General features: G+C 45.2%; 1 protein-coding gene across 1 annotated transcript in view; it reads left to right on the plus strand.

Moving 5' to 3' along the window:
• egfra (epidermal growth factor receptor a (erythroblastic leukemia viral (v-erb-b) oncogene homolog, avian)) overlaps window positions 1-20,531 on the plus strand; it is a 32,572-nt gene that overhangs the window by 5,227 nt on the left and 6,814 nt on the right. Inside the window, exons 2-19 of the mRNA XM_040171544.2 lie at window positions 10,798-10,949; window positions 11,278-11,464; window positions 11,589-11,720; window positions 11,831-11,899; window positions 12,114-12,232; window positions 12,610-12,751; window positions 14,852-14,968; window positions 15,541-15,667; window positions 15,764-15,837; window positions 15,925-16,012; window positions 16,136-16,335; window positions 16,457-16,589; window positions 17,040-17,130; window positions 17,709-17,866; window positions 18,386-18,424; window positions 18,591-18,735; window positions 18,888-19,010; window positions 19,721-19,819. Coding sequence (XP_040027478.1) covers window positions 10,798-10,949; window positions 11,278-11,464; window positions 11,589-11,720; window positions 11,831-11,899; window positions 12,114-12,232; window positions 12,610-12,751; window positions 14,852-14,968; window positions 15,541-15,667; window positions 15,764-15,837; window positions 15,925-16,012; window positions 16,136-16,335; window positions 16,457-16,589; window positions 17,040-17,130; window positions 17,709-17,866; window positions 18,386-18,424; window positions 18,591-18,735; window positions 18,888-19,010; window positions 19,721-19,819 — 2,195 coding nt within the window. The remainder of the gene's footprint in view (window positions 1-10,797; window positions 10,950-11,277; window positions 11,465-11,588; window positions 11,721-11,830; window positions 11,900-12,113; window positions 12,233-12,609; window positions 12,752-14,851; window positions 14,969-15,540; window positions 15,668-15,763; window positions 15,838-15,924; window positions 16,013-16,135; window positions 16,336-16,456; window positions 16,590-17,039; window positions 17,131-17,708; window positions 17,867-18,385; window positions 18,425-18,590; window positions 18,736-18,887; window positions 19,011-19,720; window positions 19,820-20,531) is intronic.

Raw genomic sequence — 20,531 nt, forward strand, 5'->3', positions numbered from 1 at the left:
AATAATGCTGGTTTGCAGATATTTGCCAATGGACACACAGAAAACATAGAAAAGTTCCAATTCCAATTAACTTCTGAAGCAAATTCATTATTATCTGTTAATTAATCTGTTTTGACAAAGCAGTTTTTAAATGGCTGCCGTCAGGCTGGTCTCGTCTAATCTGGAGCCTTTTCCCCCTCACAGATGAATCCAAATCGGTCATATATATTATATATATATATATATATTCAGAAAGAAATATCTATATTCAGAAAGTATCTTCATGGATCACCGAGTCACAATGCAAATGTACAAGACTTCAATGAGATGGACAGGGTTAGTGCAGAGATGAAAGGATACATAAACAACCAGCAGAAGGATGGGGTGAGATCTTTGACTCCCCCCTCTCCTAATCACCCACCATTCCGTCTTTCTAGTTTCTGTTGCTTCACTTTGGCATTCAAATCGGCTATGAAAGTCCCTCTCCATTGGCCCAAAGGCCTCCCGTAGGCGTGGCGTCTTCTCCCATCACCTCAGGGTCATTCTGAGGAGCCGCGTTTCAAACGCTGGTCGCCCAAAAGAGGAATCCCCCCTCGGGGGAAGGGAACAATAGCTTCCCAAACATCTCCATCTCCGAATGTTTCAGAAGAAAGCGTCGATGGGCGGTGGCTGTTCTCTGAGACCTGCGTGCCGCCCCTTCCTGTGTGGTCCATTAGCCCAGTAAACTAAAAGGTGCATTCCAAGCTGCGACTCACTGTTGGCGCTTGGAGCCTCGTGGCACATTAGGGGTCCTTTTATTTATTTTTTCATAAATGAATTCCTGCATTTGTCCAAAGACATCAGGATGGAGATCCAGGATGTCTCGTTTGTGATCCCCTTTGCAGTGTTAGGAGGGGGGGGGGGGGGTTTCCTGCCTCACATCCTGATTAAAAAGGATGTGAGAGCTCCTTAACAGCTTTAACCTGAATGATTAGTTGTTTTTCCGTCAGTTTTCTGTTGACTCAGGTCCAGTGTGTTGCTTAAGGGTTTAGCTCTTTCCACACTCAACAATGGAAAGCTGACGGTGACGTAATGTTCTTCCGCTTGACATGTCTTTAATTTGCTACAACTACATGTATGTAAATGTTAGATACATAATAAATGGGTGTAGTAATTATTAAGAGTGACGGTTTCCCTCGCTGAACTACTTAGGAAAACGCGTGTTTTCTTTGCCAATGTGATTAAGGCATTTCATGCTCCATTGCAAAGGCGCGGTAAAGTGTCAATCAAGGCCGGCAGTGTGGGACTTTATTGAAAAGATGGTAGGGGCAAGTAATAACTAGACAAATGGAAAGAGAAGGGTGTCTCACCTGGTTGCGTCTTTGAGGGCCCTGCCAATCACTACCTGTTTCCTCTGTAAGGACAAATGTCAAACAACTTCAGTGATGTCATGAGCTTTAATCTCAACATGCTTTCCAGAGTTTATCACAAAAAAAAAGCATATTGAGACATGTCTCATGTTAACGTACCTGGGTGTAATGGGTCTGGTGTTGACATGTTGACAGCTTGAATCCAGCTTCCCCCGGGCTTCCTAACAGGATTGTCTTCTGCAGTGGATGGGTGGCCAAATGTGATAATGGGGCAAATTGTGTCGCTGAAAAACACGCACAAAGAAAGAGGAAACTGCACGAGAGATAAATCCGTTCTCGTCCAGTGTCTGTGGCGCGTGTGCGGACCAAACCTGAATGGTTTTTCCCCTTCCTCACAGAAACTCCAAGTCTTGAGACAAACGGTTCTTTATCCAGGATTTTGTCTTCTGTGACACAGACTTATCTGTCTTGCTTGACCTTAACTTGCCATGTAGACATGACTTTACAGCTCTGTGTAAACAACGAGGAGAAAGGCCTCCCTCTGTGCCAGGAGCTGCCGAGGCTTTTGGGGTATAAGGATCTATTTAGCAGTTCTGCCTTGGATTATTGCATTTAATTCCTCACACAAGTATCGGTACGAAATACAAACAGATGCATCGTCTTGCTGACATGTGTTGATTAGCACTAAACACAAAGTAAAGCTGAGGCTGATGGAATTGACCTTCATTTTGTAGGTTTTTGTTTGATTGCAATATTTGTTGGGAAACTTTACAAAAAAAAAAACATTAACAGTATATAGTAAGGTGAAAAGTGAAGCGTCTAAAGGTTTGTTTCCAAAAGTACAAGCACTACAACGTCCTCGCCGACCAGTCTAAGTATAATCCTAGCGAGCAGCAAGACAGACCTCCTCATGACACAGCTGTCTCAATGACGATGGGCCTGCTGCCGCTTTATTGTGGCGGGGTGAGTCAGCAAAGCAAAACGAAGATGTCGGCCCTTCCCTCACCAACGCTTCGAGGATTTCCCGAGACGACATCTCTTCTCGGGGATTCCTAATATTGTCGAGGGGTCGCACTGTGATTTGTTTTAACTCCCGCAGCACCAACTGATAATGTTCTCCAAACACAACGCGCCTCCCCGGGGTTACCTTTCCTAATTGCCCAGTAAACGCTCCGTTGAGCTCAGAATTAATTTCCTGGAGGGACATTGAGCGGAACATCTTCATTACCACCATGTTTTCATGATTGAAGCCGTCGGCCTGTAAAAGAGAAGGAATTCCTCTCGCTTTATTTACATTTTACCTACTTATGGCCCACTGAACCATTAGGGGAAGCCAGATACTTCAAGCTATGTTCGCTTGCGCCGCGTCACCTTATCCGACCCATGGCGTTTAAAGCACCGCTGATGTATGGTCAATATCTGCTGCTCTGGTTTCCTTTTCATAACAAAGCACTTGAGCTTGTGTATATGGGTTCTCTGGTAGAGATACCCAGCGGTGCGCGGTTGGCGCAGTGCCCGGCCGTACGGATTAGCTTCCGGGTCCCTGCGATAGATCCGCTATATCTACGCTCGCCTCCTGAGCCGATTAGAATGCCGTCTGGGATTATTTAATATGAATGCACTTGTTTCGTTTTTATCCGAGTATTATTTCAATAATCAGTGCACCCGCTAAGTTTCCATTCGATTTGAAAACATCCAAATCCTAATTGGGTTTCTGGGTCAAAGGACATTTCGTTGAAGCGACCCACAAAACCTGGATCAGACAGGCAAGAAAGAGGATTTGAAATACACATGTTAGGGCAGGATGAATTTCCTTTTGTTCTTAGTATTATTGTAACTCAGTAACTTTTCTAACATTTCTTAGACTTTTTTATTTTTCTGGTTGCATTTTTCTTATAGAAACCAAAGTGTTCAAACCCGTTGTTGAGGTAATTGTTGCTTTACAGCTGATTAAATATTTAACTGGTAACATCGAAGTAGCTGCCAGATGACGTTGGAATGGTTTTGTAACCCGGCTCATCCACACACTGTCCGCTCTCTGGAGGGCTCATAGGAGTTTTTTGGTAGCCAGGGGCCTTGTGTTCAGCCGTGTAGCTGACACCGGCCAAGCGCTCCAGCTCGCCGGCGCCCGATGGCTTTGTTGACTGACACAAAGCAGCCACGGCTTGGGCGAAAGCCCCCTGTCCTGTCCCGTCTCCGTGGTGAGGAGACACAGCACACACACACCGCCCTCCTGGGTCATAACGCATTGTTTCGGTGCTTTGTTAACCTTTTCTGTCGTTGTTGCAGGATGAGGCCTCGCGGGTTAACAATGGATGAAATCTGAGCTTGTTGGAGCGGCGTTTGATGACATAACAGTCGTGCTGCTCACTATTTCAGTGGCGAATTATGATTATAGCGAAGCACTCCGAGTATCAGTATCAGTAGTAGTAGTAGTTGGCACCCGGTTGCATTTCAAACACTTCAGTTTAACGTGTCAACAGGAGGACGTGTGGCTAATTAAACTGGTCACGCTTTCCGGAGAGTACAACGCAACGTGTAACCGAAATACTCTTTCAGAGAGCTCCTCTGCTGTCCAAACTAATCCCCCCCCCCAAACTCTGTTTGCCCCCCGACTCCTGATGAGGAAGACGCGACTCATCGGGGGATTTAAGGGCCTGCTGACGTGTAAACTCACGGAGTAGTGAGTAAGGTCTGAGCCACGTGGGTCGACGCTTACTGATCCAAACCCTGCGGCTTTTCTAGAATATTCCTTTTATGGGGTCCGTCTCCGTGAGGACTTTGGCGGGAGGGGGGCCGTGTTGCTAGAGACGTGACACAGTCTCTAGGCCGTAACAGAGCTGTTGGCAGGCAACGCCGCAAAAAACAGCGGTCGGACCCGGACACAAATGAGCCTGTCAGCTATCGGCTAAAAATAAGAAACCCTTCAGAAGAAAGGCTGCCTCAAGGAGTGTCTGTCTCTTTTTGTTTAGATGGAGCTAGGAGTCCAGTGAGTGAGAGTTATCTGTAAACCCCCCCCCCCGTCCCCATGTGATGCGCACCAATATGGGCCTGCTGCTCCGCGCTGGCAATGCTGAAACCAAATAGGGATTCCCGAATCACAGCTGCTCTCTTCGGCTGGAATGATGTGCGAAACGTGTGGGTTTTGTTCGCTCGAGGTTGTTGTTTTTCCCCGCTCTTCTTTTCCAGGCATGACTTGGTGAAGGTCCTGGGTGGGTGGAGGGTAGAGGGGGGGGGCAGTGAGTTAGCAGCAGTCCGCCCACTCCTTCTCCCGCCTTCCTCCCGTGCTTCCTGTGGGATGAAGAGGAGTATGGTTTTAACAGAGAGGGAGGAAGAGAAAAACAGAGAGGGGAGGTTGGGGAGTGGGGGAGTGTGTGGGGGGGGGTTGTCTTGGCTAGAACCAGATTCAACAGGGAGAATTTCTGGATGTTAAAGAGGAAGTGGGTTTATCGTTGGAACATTTGCAGAATGCCGGATGCATTATTGGAATTTAAATGGAGGCCGGGGGGGGGGGGGGGGGGGGGGGGGGCGGAGGTGCTGTGAGCTTCGGGTAACAGGAGTGGGATTGTTTGGTGCCTTGGTGGAGGACCGATGGACTGTGGGAGAATCCTCTGATTAATGATACGTGTTGTTTGATTATTTGGACCATCCTGTTGGGCCTCTCGTATATCGCTCACAGCCGGAGAGTAACAGGAGCGCAGCTGTGTTTAAGTGACTCCAGATGAATCAGCTTTGTGCCCAGTAATTCATTCTTGTAACGTTTATGGGTTATTTATCTTTTTGGTTATGGATATCGCAGTTGGGTAATAAATGCATCATTGACGAGTGAGGCATATGTGGAGGGTTGATTATACACAGCAGTAGCTCCAACGATAACCAGCATGGATGCAATAGAAGCTCTTATTGTAACTCAGTTACCGCATTTTAAATAAATATGTTTTTTAAATGAAAGACTTTTAAGAACTCATCTGTGGTGCTGTGCTGCCATTCGAACCTGTTTAATCCTTATTTTCCCAGGTTCCAGTCTCTGAGATATCTGCCTCTGCCCCAATAGACGAATGGAATCTAAAAAATCTATAATATTTACAAAATATCTGACAAAAATAAACGGTTGTAAACACAGCGTAGACATATCAACACAATATCCCACATCGTGCTGACACATAACCACATGAGCCTCTTTTTAGCATTATTGTTTCTCTTTAACTCCGGATGGAAATATCCGACTTGTAGGCCGTTAAAGGCGGCACTATGTCGTAACGCTGTTTGTTCGGCAGGTGTTGTAGAGAAGATTTATCACAGCGTATTGACTGAAAACGGCTGGAAATCTAGTGAGTATGAAAAGACAATCTTTTCAAGCTGAAAAAGACGTCCAGTGAGCTGAAATTCGCGTTAAATCGTAAAACACAAAATAGTCGACCGACACGTCGTTCAAACACAAAAATTAATTTCTTCAGCTTCGAAAAGGGAGAGGCGTGTTTCTTTCCAAAACAATGTCCCGGTAAATGACGATGTTCTTTGGAAGTACTGTCTGTGAAAAATGTGTTTCTCTGGAAACTGTTGTGAAGGCTCTTGAGTAACAAGCTCACTGCATTCAAAGACATTTTTCAATTTAATTTCATAGAGATTCTTTCCTTAGGACTACAAAAACAATAACATATTTTGTATTGGATGAACTCATCTACACGTTGGAAACATTCATTTAAGCGGAAGAATCTTATCTGCCGTCTTGCATCTATATAAGAAATGTATGTATATGACGCAGCATGCAGAGGTGTGAGTATACAGTCTGTATTCCTGTGTTTGTGCAGAACCTAAATCCACGGTTTCCTCACGCTGAGGAGGAGCGTAAACATTATGACGGGGCCCGGCCACAGATATCTGGAATGTCTCACTGGAGCGGCAGGGACTGCTCTCCGGGAGCTGGCCGTAAACATTTGGCCTTTTGCTCTTTATTTGGTCACTCTGCTCAGGTTTTCGCGAGCGTGGAGCTGCGGCCGGGCCGGTGAACCCTCAGTCACTGGGGGTCGAACTGTAACGCAACCGCTCTGCGAGCTGCCCGGCCAAAGGTCAGTCGCGCTCGTACGGCAAGTGCGAGGCTTTTAACACCCCACTTCCACATTTTAACCGCCAGGTGCCACATCTTCTTCTCGTTTAGCTGGATCACAAACCGGTTGCCTCTGTTTTCTTCCTTCCGCTCGCTTCCTTTGCATCGGCTCCCTCTCTGCAGGAGCACGTGAAAAGTCCGATTTAGACGACAATCAGCGGCCATCTGGTGCAGCGTTGCAGGGTAGCCGTCTGGAACTGACCCTGTGCAAAGATCAACTTCCTGTGATGTCAAAGGGACTTGTGTTGCTGTATTCACTGGGGAGGCGATAGGGAGGGAAAGTGTGTGTGTGTGTGTGTATTGGGGGGGGGGAGTGAGTATCCTTTAGTTCTTACTGGCTCCTTTTTGCCTTATTCTGAGGCCCCACGATGTTTTCTCTAAGGGATTGATGCATCCCCCACACAAAGGAAGATTGTGTTCCCCCCCCCCCCCCTGTACTGAGAGCAGGATATCAGGATTTTTGATGTCAAGCTACAAAGTATCTACGTTGAAGATGCAGCACACGGCCTTAAAGAATGCAAAGCAACTAGTGTTGCCGGTTTTTCCGTTTTTATGACATTTGATCTCTCATCTCTTCCGGAATGTGAGCCATGAAATCTAGCAGAGGATGTATGAGCCGAATGTAAAGAAATAACCAGAGCTGTGAGAGACTTATGATTCCCTGAAATCTGGAGCTCTTAAAATATGAGTCAACGCGACCCCGAGAGGAGCCTGACTTGAAACGCGGGCCAATAAAAGCAGAGCGCGTCCGTCTTTTTTCCACTTACCAACATTCTTTCACGATACGTGTGGAGATGTATGAGGGGGTTAACCATAATTTACCCCTCAATAAGGGAATTAATGTGGGCATCGATGTGTTATCAGCGGATGGGGGGGGGGGGCTGCCGATTGAATTACATACGCTGCTTTGCCGTAAGGCCATTGACTCAGAGAGAGAAATAAACGAGTCACGTCAGTAAGCATTGTTGCTTCACCCTAATTATGTGTACGTTTTCCGATAACTTTGTTATCAGACTCTGGACACGCGGCGTAATCGAGTTGCAGGTAGTGAACGAGGGGAAGAGAAGGCGGCGGGGGCCGTTTCTGCTGTCTGCAGAGCGGAATGAAGCATGGTGATTTTAGATGTGTAGTAGATGCCTCAGTGCACCACAGGAAAGCGTGTTTACGGTAGAAAGCTTTGTGTTTTCGTGCGTTTCCTCTCATGGGCATCAAAATGCAAAAGTTGGCTGCGCGGACACGTCAATAAGACCTCAGAATGTGAGTTTCTGTGGCAGCTGTTTTCCTTTTTCGGTTGGTTTTGGTATTTCACGTTGGCAATTTATTCCGACAGTGTTCCGTTGATGTCTCTCAAATATTTACAGTAACTTTTGTCTGCGTGACTTTGGTTTTATACCCTGCTTCTCTCCTCCTCGGTCAAATCCGTTCTTCAGCCGCAGAGCAGGAGAGTAGCGGTTTACTCCTGAAGACGGGCGCGAACGCCGCTAGCGTGATGAAGGAAATGGACACAATAACACAAACACCTGTAGCACTCATGCAATCCGGTCGGCTCTGCGGCTTTGAAAAGCTTTTAGAGGGAGAAATTGGACATTTTCCATGCCGCTCTTATGTCTTTTAGATATAGTGCTGCAACCAGCCTGGATACAGATGGAAAAAGCTTCCCCGGCTCACCGATTTACACATTACAGCTAGTTTACCGTGCACAATAAAGTCTTATTTTTGGTTTATATACCAGACGGATGCAGGCTGGCTGTTTCCCTTTGCTTCCCAACTTTATGCTAAGCCAATCAAACCGCCTGCTTGCAGTAACTTCACATTACAGACAGGAAAGTGCCATCGATTGAGACGTGTCCTGGACTTTCCACACCAATAAATCACGTCCCTTCTCAATTTCGGTGTCGTTTTAAAATGTATACTGAACAATCAGCTAGTTATCAGACATTTTTCTGTAGTCTAGCAGATCCAATAGCCTCAAGAAACAAATATCTACCCACACACCCTCGACTTCCAACGCTAGTCCCCGAGTAAACATCGAACGAGTGACATGCCACCGCACATTTCAACGAGCTTAGATGACTAAGGGTCGGGTTTATGGACTCCTTTGTCTGGTTCTTACTGGGTGCTGATCGGCGCCGGCCAGGGAATATTATGCACACACACACACCCATAATGTACTAAAGCCGAGATATACCAGACCTGCAACTCCTTCCTCACAGAGTAACCTCCTGGACGGTTTGTGACGACAGTACAGCTGGAGGAAGTGAAGCAATCTCTAATTAGTCTTTGTCACAGTATCAGCTACGTCACCTGCAGGCCTCACCCTTGCATAAAAGCAGATTGCACACAGTGTGTTTTTAATGAATTTGGTGAGTCAGAATTGAATCAGCTGTCCCTTAATGTACGATCTGCATATTCTTTCGCACACGAGCTGCCGCGTGTCTGTACTTGCAGGCAGGTAGATGCAAGTTGTGCAACCTTTTATGACGCATCAAACTCCGATACTGTACACTGCAGGGAACGCATACAAGGCTGTGTTGATACAAGAAAATGAATGTCTATCTAGGCCATCTTTTTGTTGTAACTATGTAATTAGAGCCTGACCTTGGTTCTTTCTCATGAGTCTCAGCCTCATGAGGAAGTCCGTTTATGGTTGTGTGATATCAGGTCATATACCACCTGCAACCGAGTTACATATCAATAACTGGGCATGGGAGAATGTTTACTTGTGGCTTTTTTTCCTTCCTTGTGTGAACTCCTGCAGGAAGTCAGTTGAACCTTAAGTCGCCTGCGTCATGCAGCCTTTACTGATCGTTATAGATATAAACCTGAACAAAACTCATTCAGACGGGAAGCAGACTTTGGGATTGTCCACAGATTTACTGGCCAATCCAAAAGACACTTATTAACCATAATCCACATCGCCATGAGCAGACTGTCGAATCAGGTCGATTTAATATTCACCGTTGCACCCTCGCGACAGCCTTTTTTGTTTATCACAGATTGTTGTCCCTGTCGGCGTAATAATTAGGAGGCTAATTACATCTCAAATAGCTCTGGGCTCTAATTATAATGGTCAGCTTGCCTTTGCTAGTCTGCCTCTGTTGCCACGGTGTTTCAGGGCTGCTGGACTGCCAGGTTCATGTCAGGCAGAGGCTTCGGGCACAAACTAATGGGGGGGGGGGGAGGAGGACAGCTGTTTGTGCCTAATTCTCACTGATTGGACGCACCCTCTCTGTTCATTCGTGTGAATTCAAATCAACAAGGGGAGATAAACGCTCAACGGGAGCGGAAAAGTACGCGATTTTTGGCTTCAAACGCGACCTCATCTGGGCCGAAAGGCAACGTTATTTCAACGTTCGTCTTCAGTTTGGCAACTTGCACAACGCGGCAGTGCGTTTAAGTTGAGCCCTGATGGGCCGTGGCGTGGGTTGTGTTTCACAATTTTGAGCGCATGTTTGGCCTTTCTTTGAGCTCAAGAGCAGACACGTTGTGGAATGTGACCCAAGACACAATACAGCGACACCATCATCTCTAATAAACAGGAAGATGCATCTTTTGTTTTCCTCAACCTAAGTTGAGCCATGAATAAAGACTATTAGCAGTCACTATTGGTATAATTATTTGTGTGTGTGTGTGTGAATTTTATGTGTGTGTGTCTATATAAGAGGGGTGACCCAGTGTTAAACACAGCTGACTCGTTCTTAAGTGCCAGTCAGAACCTGTCTGACCAGCTCAAAGGACTCACGAACACTTTGTCTCCCATGAAAACCTCCATTGCAGAGAAAGCCTCTCCTGCTCTCATCAGCATTACTAACTTCCTTATCCAAATACTTTATTGCATAAGGTCAGGTACGCTGTTGTAAACCTGTGAGTCTTTTTATCAATGCTTTTGTTGTTCTTGGCAGTAAAAATGATCCGAGCTCGATAGAAACGAGGAGAGGTTTTCTTAGTCATGTCTAAACGTCAGATGTGCCTTGAACTTGGCAGTTACCGAGACCATTATCTATCATGAGATTCAGTGAGCTTTAGTTCGGCCAGGAAACATCATCACAAAGCGCATGGAAGCTGTGACACACCAAATAGGTTTTTTTTCTGAAATGACACAATGGGCCTGGAGATTGTGCTACAGTGGTTGTTTTAACCAGCCTGGACAGGAGTGGAAAGATTCAGGCCTTTGCCAGCGTAGATACCGCCAGCTCATTTTGACTCACCGTGTTGCTGAGATTTGATCCCTATTGTTATTTTCCCCAGAGTTGTTGGCCAAATTCTGACTGTGTGGAGCAAATTCCAAAACCGAGTCACACGCTCGCATGGCCGTGAGTTGAGACGGGCTTTTACATTTTTCCTTTTGTCCTTTTCCTGCAGTTTGCCAAGGCATCACCAACCGTTTAAACCTTCTTGGTACTGAAGATGACCACTACCTGAACATGGTGAAGACCTACAGCAACTGCACCGTGGTCCTGGAGAACCTGGAGGTGACCTACATGGCGGACCACCGAGACCTCTCCTTCCTCTCGGTAAGGACCACTCGTTATCGCGATGGAGGCTAAACGCATTGCAACAACGTGCCATCTTGATATTGATATGGTCATTTATTATCCCAATGATTATGTATCGCAATACAACATTCTTTCTTGTGTAAATGTTTGACGAATGAAAAGTACTTTCTCATTCAACTAAGAGAAAAATGAACATAATAGTTTTTTAATTGCACGGCCCTGAGTGGTAAAAATATTTGTTATCACCAGTTGAGAGGATACAATACATTATTTCATTGAGATTCAACTTATGGAGGATAAATTATCATAGTGAATTTTTTGGTTTTCCCGCTTCTTTCTTCCACAGTCCATCGAAGAAGTGGGCGGCTATGTGCTGATCGCCCTCAACACGGCGTCCAGGATTCCGCTGCAAAACCTACGCATCATTCGAGGTCATTCGCTCTACGAGGGAATGTTTGGCCTCGCTGTGCTGACCAATTATGACAAACCTACGGGTCAGATGACCAGCGAGCTCCTTCTGACCAGCCTGACGGGTCAGTCCACCTCAACGCGTCGGCGGTTGCCTGTGATGTGTTTGCTATAAAGCTGTAAAACAATCCTGAGTTGTAAAATGAATTGTGTGGTTTTATCAAATGCACTTGGCGGTTTTCTATGCAGAAATTCTTAAAGGAGGTGTTAAGTTTGGGACCAAACAGCCATGTAATGTGGAAACGATACAGTGGTATGACATTGTCAACGCCGAAAGCAAACCCAAAATGGTGCTCCCTTTGGCCATCAGCCATCCGCGTTGTAAGTCAATCATATCACACCAGATGGTCGCACAGAATTTCATTATTTTCTCTAATATGTTTAAAGAGTTTAAAGCCTGTGAACATTTGCCCCCGTTCTGATTTTTACAGGTGGGAAATGTGACCCGAGCTGCTACAATGGTTCATGTTGGGCACCCGGTCCTCAAAACTGTCAGACCTGTGAGTTCCTATTCTGTCGTTTGACATTATGATGGGGAAAATGAACCTTTTAATATTTCTAAAACAATATGTGCAGAATATTCATTGTATTTGCAATCGCCTGAACGTGCAAAATGAACAGCCTCAATATTGCTTCTCAATTACAACAACGAATGGAAAACAAAATACTCCGAGGTCATCCCACCGACTCTTTGCTTTTCTTTCTTTCTTTTAGTAACAAAGCTGAACTGTGCACAGCAGTGCTCTAAGCGATGCAAAGGGCCTTCTCCCAGTGACTGCTGTAATGAACATTGTGCTGCGGGCTGCACGGGGCCGCGGCCCACCGACTGCCTGGTGAGAGAAAGACACCTTTCCTTCACTTAAGGGACAAGAGGAATGAAATGACTAAAGGGACACGCTTAAAATCAACAACACTCAGCCTGTTCACAGAGTTTGTTCATTAAATCTGTATCAGCAGAAAACAAGAGCTGTCACCCAGCAGCACCTGTTTTTATAATCAGAAGTACTGACATTGGTTTCAGTACCTATGAAGTATATAAAGGCTGATTGAATCTTTTACTTGGCAGCGCCTCGAGTAACACCGTCTGCTCTCCCTCCCTGCGCAGCTCTTGGGGATTAAGCCATGACTGCAGAGGAATGCAGTGTTATCATAAGAGCGTGGCTCTCTCTTATGGGCCCTCTGAACTGGGTGACTGTTGTTTGTGCTGCAGGCCTGTCGGGACTTCCAGGACGACGGAGTGTGCAAGGACTCCTGCCCGGGCCTCATGCGCTACGACCCCAACCTGCACCAGCTGGTACCCAACCCACTGGGAAAGTACAACTTCGGGGCCACCTGCGTCAGGAGCTGCCCACGTAAGGATGGATGAGCGCAAAGGATTTTTTCTCACATACATATTTTTACAGACATGTAATACAATACAGCTAATTACATCTGTAGGGAGACATATTGTGCCTTGTATTACATTTGCATTTGACCTATCACACATTGTTTGGGATTTATGGACTCTTTTGTCTGAGGATTTAAAGCTGTGCCATTCTTCCCAGAAGGAAATATGTCTTTTTAGGTGGTGCCGTTCAGTTTTATGTAGGAGACAGAGGTGATTTATGAAAACTAAAGGAACTACTAAAGGAAAAAAGGAAAACGAGTAGGCTTCGCTGGCCAAAATCAAACCCATCATGCGTGATATAGTTTTTTCAAATGGCGCAATGCTGAACAAGTTCCCAAGTTGTCCATCAGCGGTTACACATTCACTGGTTACAGTTGATCTAAGTTTAATAATAAACTGTAGAAAAACAGAGAGAAAATGATTGAGTTTCAGTGCGTGTTAATGCAACAACTGTTCCTCATCAGTTCAACTCTCACGGTCTGTCCCAATAAAACACACCCTGTAAACATACTGAAGGCCCCGCATCATGATCATATACACACAATGATACAACACACACAGGTTATTAATACTTAATCAACTTCAGATCCGTTTGATGTTCTTCAACCTGCAGGGCTGAGCGCGGGAGGCGAAAAACAAAGCTCCAGGTCCACTGTGACATCTGTGAAGACAGACCTTGTAATCATAATTTGGATGGTCCTTCTTCTCTGACATCATAACCTAAAACAATAACAATACACCCGACCTTATTTGCTACCGTCGAAGGGCCAACAAACCCTCTAGTGTTAGTGGCTGCAATTGGGAGCTCCAATCCACCTGGGGCTACCAATTTGCCTCCTTTTCTACTGATAACATTCAGACGATTAGATAAGCAGTCAGTGCCTCCACACCAAACGCAGGATATGTTGTTTCCCGATCTCAGAATAACATCTCTTTAAACACCAAGATACAATTTACTTCAATCAACCATACACGCCTAGAAAACATCATGCAACATACAATGACTGCCATTACTAAACCCCTTTTAAAAAAGACTAATTTAGATACTGCAGCCTTCCAGTCAGGCTTTCTACAGCACCACAGTACTGAAACTGCTCTTGTTCAGGTTATCAATGAGATCTACTTTAACAAAGACAGAATTTCAGTGTTATTATTGGATCTCAACGCGGCATTTGACACCTAACCCTAACCCATCAACTGGGTGGGACACTGGCACAACACTTAACTGGTTTGATTCAGGGCTTGAAAGACCGAGATTACTTGTCTGTAGTTAATTACACATTAGAGCCGAAGAAAACGACACGTGGCGTTCCCCAAGGTTCAACACTGGGGCCCCTTCTGTTCAACATCTACATGCTTCCGTTAGCTCAGATTATGCAAAACAACAAATAATGTTATCATAGTTATGCAGATGACAAATCTACATAACTGTATCACCAGGAAACTACAATCCAATACAAGGGCTGTGTAAATGCATTGAACAAATCTACAACAGGATGTGCCAAAACCTTCTTTAATTAAACAAAGATAAAACAGAAATAATCCTTTTTGGTAACAAGGATGAACAATTGAAAGTTCAATTGAAGCGCTGAGCTTCAATTACTGATGTTAAAAACAAGCTAGAAATCTAAGTTCAATTATGTACTTGGACCTCAACCTGAACCGCTATATCAAGACACTTTCCGCCTAATCTCACCTAAAGAATATATCAGGGATAAGAGGACTTCTGTCTCAACAAGATTTGGAAAAACATCATGCATTTATCTTCAGTAGACTCTACTTATATAACGGTGTGTTTACATGTCTCTGTGAAGAGTCAATCAGAAAGCTACAGCTGATCCAGAGCGCTGCAGTCCTCACTAGGACAGGAAAGTGGTTCACAGTTCTCAGTTCTTTTCACTGGCTTCCTGTCAAACAAAGAATTGACTTCAAAACCCTGCAGTCCATAAATTGTTTTTAAGTCTCCTTGCTTTCTGTTTGGATTTTTTCAATGGTTGTATGTGAAGCACTTTAAAAAGCCTTGTTGTTGAATAGTGCTATACAAATAAAATATCCTTTATTGCAGATAACTATGTGGTAACTGATCATGGAGCGTGTGTGCGGACATGTAGTGTGAACACGTTCGAGGTGGACGAGGGAGGAATCAGAAAGTGCGCCAAGTGTGACGGACTGTGCCCAAAAGGTATCGGCCTGAATTACTTCTGACTCACACACTGTGTAGTTTGAGGTGACGAGTACATTGACGAAAGTACTGTTCTTTGTTACAATTCTTTTTTTCTAATATGGACATATTATTATTATTCACGTTAGAATTATACGAACAAACAAGAACCTTCTCTTAATATAAATATGAAGCCAGCTGCCGTCTTATACTTTACATACAAACTGTATCATCGAACCATTAAATATTATTATGTCAACTTGTTAATTGCTAATTTGATGTTAATGCACTAAGAATCCAATGTTGTCATGTATTAATCAGTAATATGCCACTTTACAGGAACAACTTTATGGCATTATGACCTTTACATTTGATAATTACCATTTTGCTAATAATTTACTTTTACTGTACTCTACATGAAGGTATCACTTGATTTACTGCGGTAAAGTGCCTGAATAGTACCACCACTAAAGTCATACGACATAATTTGCCTGCAATCAAATGTGATGCTCAGTTTGGTTTAGCTTTATGCCAGAATGATATGGAGTTTGGTCAAGAGCTTTAAAACACTTTCTCTGCTGATTCGTTGACAGTGTGTAATGGACTTGGGACAGGGAACATGACTTCCATCCTGTCTATCAATGCCACCAACATCGACTCCTTTAAAAACTGCACGAAAATCGATGGTAACGTTGCTATCATCCACACATCGATTTACGGGTAAGTCGAGGAAGCATTTCAGCCCGTATGTGTATATCAACTACATCTGTAATACATCACCACGGCACAAACCATGTACATTCTTGTTATTTGTAGAGATCCGTTTACCAATACGCCAGCGATGGACCCTGCCCAGCTTGACGTGTTTAAGACAGTCAAGGAAATTACTGGTAAGAGTGCATAAGACGTGAGTAAGGCATGACACATTAAATTCACGTGAAGGAGTTTCGCAACTAACAACTCATTTGTCACTTCAGGATACTTGTTGATTCAAACGTGGCCAGCGAACATGACGTCCCTCAGTCCTTTTGAGAACCTGGAGATCATTCGAGGACGAACAAAGCGGTATGTTACTGGTAAAAACCTCACAAGACTCACAACCAATTGGTTTGCTTTTCCCAAGGCGGTCATCAAATCTTTCTCTATTTCTCTTTTTCTCCTCCTGTCCCACCGTGTCGTCTCTGGTAGGGGGAGCCGCAGTGTTATTTTGCCCAACCTCAATATTGAGTACTTGGGCCTTCGCTCCATGAAGGAAATCAGCGATGGAGACGTCGTCATCATCAGGAACAAGAACCTGTGCTACACAGACAAAAGCCACTGGGAGGAGCTGTTCAAATCAAAAAGCCAAACTGTTAACATAGAAGGGAATGCAGATGCTGCCACATGTGGTAAATTGAAATTGGATCCCAGCGAGATCCATTTGTGGTTGATTTTTCTATTAAGCACAATCAAAAAATTGGATAATTACGCAGGAAATATTCTTTGTTGAGATAATACGTCTGATTTCAGCCACCAGGAACCACACGTGTGACAGGAAGTGCTCCACAGACAGCTGCTGGGGCCCCGGCTCAAACATGTGCTTTGCCTGCCGCGACTTCAGCCGCGGTGGGAGCTGTGTGGACTCCTGCAACGTCCTGGAGGGGTAAAGGAGGAATCTGTCTTCAAAATGCCTTTCTGAGGTTTTGAAATGCGGCGTTAAATACATTTTAAGACAAAACTAATCGGTTCAGATCTATGAACTCCAGTTGACTCCTTCAAACTATGTTTTCATACCACAAGCTTTCCCGACTAGACATTGGACACTGCGGATTTGTTATTCAATCAATTAGAAGACCAGAAAAAAAAGATTTCATGGTGTTTAGAGGTCAAGCCTCCAGCAGATAGGGGACACATTGTAGCTGAAATAGCACATTCACTCACATCTGTTTATCTTGGCAGATTTCTGTCAAACATTGAATCTCAATATGCTTAAAATGTAACCTGTGCGCTGGAAAAAGGCATCATGAATTTCTCTCCGCATGTAACAGTTTGAAATGGGGTGAGCCAGCGGCGACAGTCTGTCAGCTTTGTTGTTGTTGTTGTTTTTTTGCAGAGAGCCCCGGGAGACTGTCGTGAATAAAACCTGCATGGAGTGTCACCCAGAGTGTCAACGCATGAATGGGACCGCGACCTGCAATGCACCTGTATGTGTGTTTACACCAGACGATTATTGCCATTCAACATACCGCAAAAAATCACTTTATTCATGAACCTAAAATGTCACCAGTGCAACGAAAAGCGAACCACAAATGAAGTGTTGCGCAGCGTGAAATCTGTGCGCCGTTTCTCCATCAACATAAGCCTGATTAGACCATAATGGTGTGCAGCCACAAGGCATGTTGTGTTGGGGCCGAGGGGTGCGTCTGTTTGATATTATGGTTGGCCCACAGTCTAATTTTAAACGCCTATAATCTCGACTGAACATAACAGGTCCTCGCCCCTTTTTGGAGATTAAGGAGCTGCAACTAGCTGGGAATGTACCGTGGGACATTGTTATGACAGAAGAGGTAGACGGGGTGAATAAGTCACTCAGTCAACCGAGATGTGCTAAAACTAAAACACTTATGGGAGGGGTTTTTTTGTTTTGTTTTACTACCAAACATTTACATCTTCGTGAGAAAGACTCAGCTTGCTTTAGAACAATGAGACGGAGCTGTTTACGTAATATTTACTCCTCCTCTAAAGAGAGTTGTAAATAAGCGTTCTCGCTTTATTCTTTCAGGGCTCTGGCAACTGCGCAAAGTGTGCCAACTTTCGAGACGGCCTCTTCTGCGTGGCTCAATGTCCCCAGGGCGTGCCGGGGGAGGACGACGCGCTGGTGTGGAAGTACAACGATCAGATGAAAGTGTGCAAGCTGTGCCACAGAAACTGCACCCGAGGGTAAAATCATCGCTCGGCTGACTTAAGAAACTGGCGCCGTGTTTCCCTGTTGTAATGTTGAAGCGGTTTCCTGATCGGAGCCAGAAGGGTCATCTGTGGCTTTGTGCTCTGCTGAGAAAGACGGAGAGAACTGTGTGATTTGAAGATTTTGGGAGTGTTATTAAAACAATATAAGAGATTTTATTGTTAGGTAAGGTTTAGTACATGACTGTCATGTCAGCGCCAATGAAATGCGATCCATTGATGGACCATCAACCGCTGTGGCGGTGGCTGGTTGGTATACTGGTGGTTACTGTGGTTCAGGGATACCAGAACATCTCTCAAGCTGTCGTCCTGTGGTTCTGCAATGATTGATGCATTCAAAGTATTTCATCTTGTTGCCCTTTGCAGAAATCTGGGAGGCCTCATCTTCTGATTAACACATATTCAAATACGAGTGTTTGAGTGTCATCATGATGAATGCAGTGTGAAATAAGCAGGACGGTTCCATCACATTCTTTTGTACTGGCTTCTTTACAGGTGCACGGGACCTGGTCTGAAGGGCTGCCAGAATAAAAGGTGAATAAATACAGCAACACAAATCGCTGATGCCAAAGTACACAGCGGCACGCCGACCTCGCCCAAGTTCCACGTTCTCATCTCATCATCTCATTCTTTTGTTGAATTTGTCGATGGCTCTGTTTTCCCTCCACGTTCCTAAACTGAGCTCCCACTTGTCCTCCAGCCATTCCGGCCTTTCTGTGATTTCGGCCGGCGTGGTCGGCGGGCTGCTGGCCGTTCTCGTAGCGGGCCTGTCTGTGTTTGTGTTGCTACGCCGACGCCACATCAAGAGGAAGAGAACCACGCGCAGACTCCTCCAGGAGAGAGAGGTAGGGGACATCCAGATGTTTAAAGTCCGTTGGCGATCGTTGCAGAGACGGTTTCACTTTTCTTTCTGTTGCTTGAAAGACAAAAGTACAGCAGAATCACCAGGGCGGTTGTGCGCGGCGGCTGGTCAAACACTCGGCCCTTCTTTTTTCAGCTGGTGGAACCTCTGACTCCGAGCGGCGAGGCACCAAACCAGGCTCTGCTGCGGATTCTCAAGGAACCCGAGTTTAAGAAAATCAAAGTGCTGGGATCAGGAGCTTTCGGGACAGTTTACAAGGTACTGACAAAAAAACAATTGGCGGTCAGAGAGCTTTATCAAAGCTGGAGCTCGGGACTAATCCATGTGGCGGGTTTACACGGCCATCACACGTCGGGGTTTTTCGCTGGTCGACATCTGTTTTCAAAGACACATTTTTAACTTGCCGCATCAGGAATGAGTCACTTTCAGTGGTGTGTGTGTGAGTGTTTCTATAGATTTATAGATACGCTGATCTCATTGTGGGGATTCAAGTATTCACACAGTACACTGTGGGGCGCTCATAGGGACACAAAAGGAGGAAAAAAAAGGTTCGGCCTTTATTTTAGGGTTGCTTTTAGGCTAATGTTATCTCCAGAGAAAGAATGTAAGTCAATGCCATATTGTCTCTAAGAACCAAAACAAGTGTGCATGTGTGCTTTTGAATTGATATCTTTGTGAGGACCAATTTCGCTATCAGACCTTGAGAAGTAGGACATTTTTAGATAGCAAGGACATTCTTTCAAAGGGCCAAAGGACATTTGAGGGCCACGGCTCGGTTAAGGGATTATGTTTGGAAATTGAGGCGGGGGGGGGGTTAAGTGTCGTTACAAACATAGTGGAGTACAAAGTGATGCAACACGTACACGTCGGCATTAGTAATTGTGACTAACTGTACATTTTCATGTGTGTTCTTGTGTCTCGACGATTCCTGAGTCACTTAAACGAACACAAGCTCTGTGTCCATACAGGGCCTGTGGGTTCCAGAGGGAGAGGACGTGAAGATACCCGTGGCCATCAAGGTTTTGAGAGAGGCCACTTCGCCAAAAGCAAACAAGGAGATCTTGGACGTAGGTCTAATGGTTCACGTGGTGACCTTTTGATGGAGAAAAGCCATTGTTGTTTCCCGGAATGCTTCAGAATAGTGTGTTGGAAATGAGATCAAAAAGTTAAACCTCAAAGTAGAAGTATCGCTTCGCATGTGTCAAATCATCTGTAACGGAACCTGTAATTTATAGCACGTGCAACGCCATTCGAAACTAATGACTGCTTATTTTGTCCGTGTAAAAGGGCCGGAGGAGACGGAGGGCCGTGTGTGTGGCTGTGTGTGTGGCTGTGTGTGGCTGTGTGTGTGTGTATGTGTGTGTGTGTGTGTGTGTGTGTGTGTGTGTGTGTGTGTGTGTGTGTGTGTGTGTGTGTGTGTGTGTGTGTGTGTGTGTGTGTGTGTGTGTGTGTGTGAGTGAGAGCGCGTGAGCGTTATGGAAAGGAATGCGGCCCTGAAGCCGCTCTGAGAAAGCAGCCTGCCCAGGATGCATTATTCAAACAGGCTGATTGTGCATCTCAGATCCTGCGGTTTCGTGGGTGCGTCGCCCAGTCGTTGCACATCTGGAGCGAGTTGCGGGCGTACACGTCGTCTGAACTTCATGGCTCAAGGGCAGAGGCTTATTGTAAAATGCTCAAAATGCACACAAAAAAAACCTAAAGTGTTTCTTTGCCGAACAGTGACAATACGATTAATGCTCTCGCTACGGGAAATCTTCTAAATAAAGCTGTGCTGTGCTG

This window comes from Gasterosteus aculeatus, chromosome 3 (genome assembly GCF_964276395.1).
Source record: "Gasterosteus aculeatus chromosome 3, fGasAcu3.hap1.1, whole genome shotgun sequence".
Lineage (NCBI taxonomy): Eukaryota > Metazoa > Chordata > Actinopteri > Perciformes > Gasterosteidae > Gasterosteus > Gasterosteus aculeatus.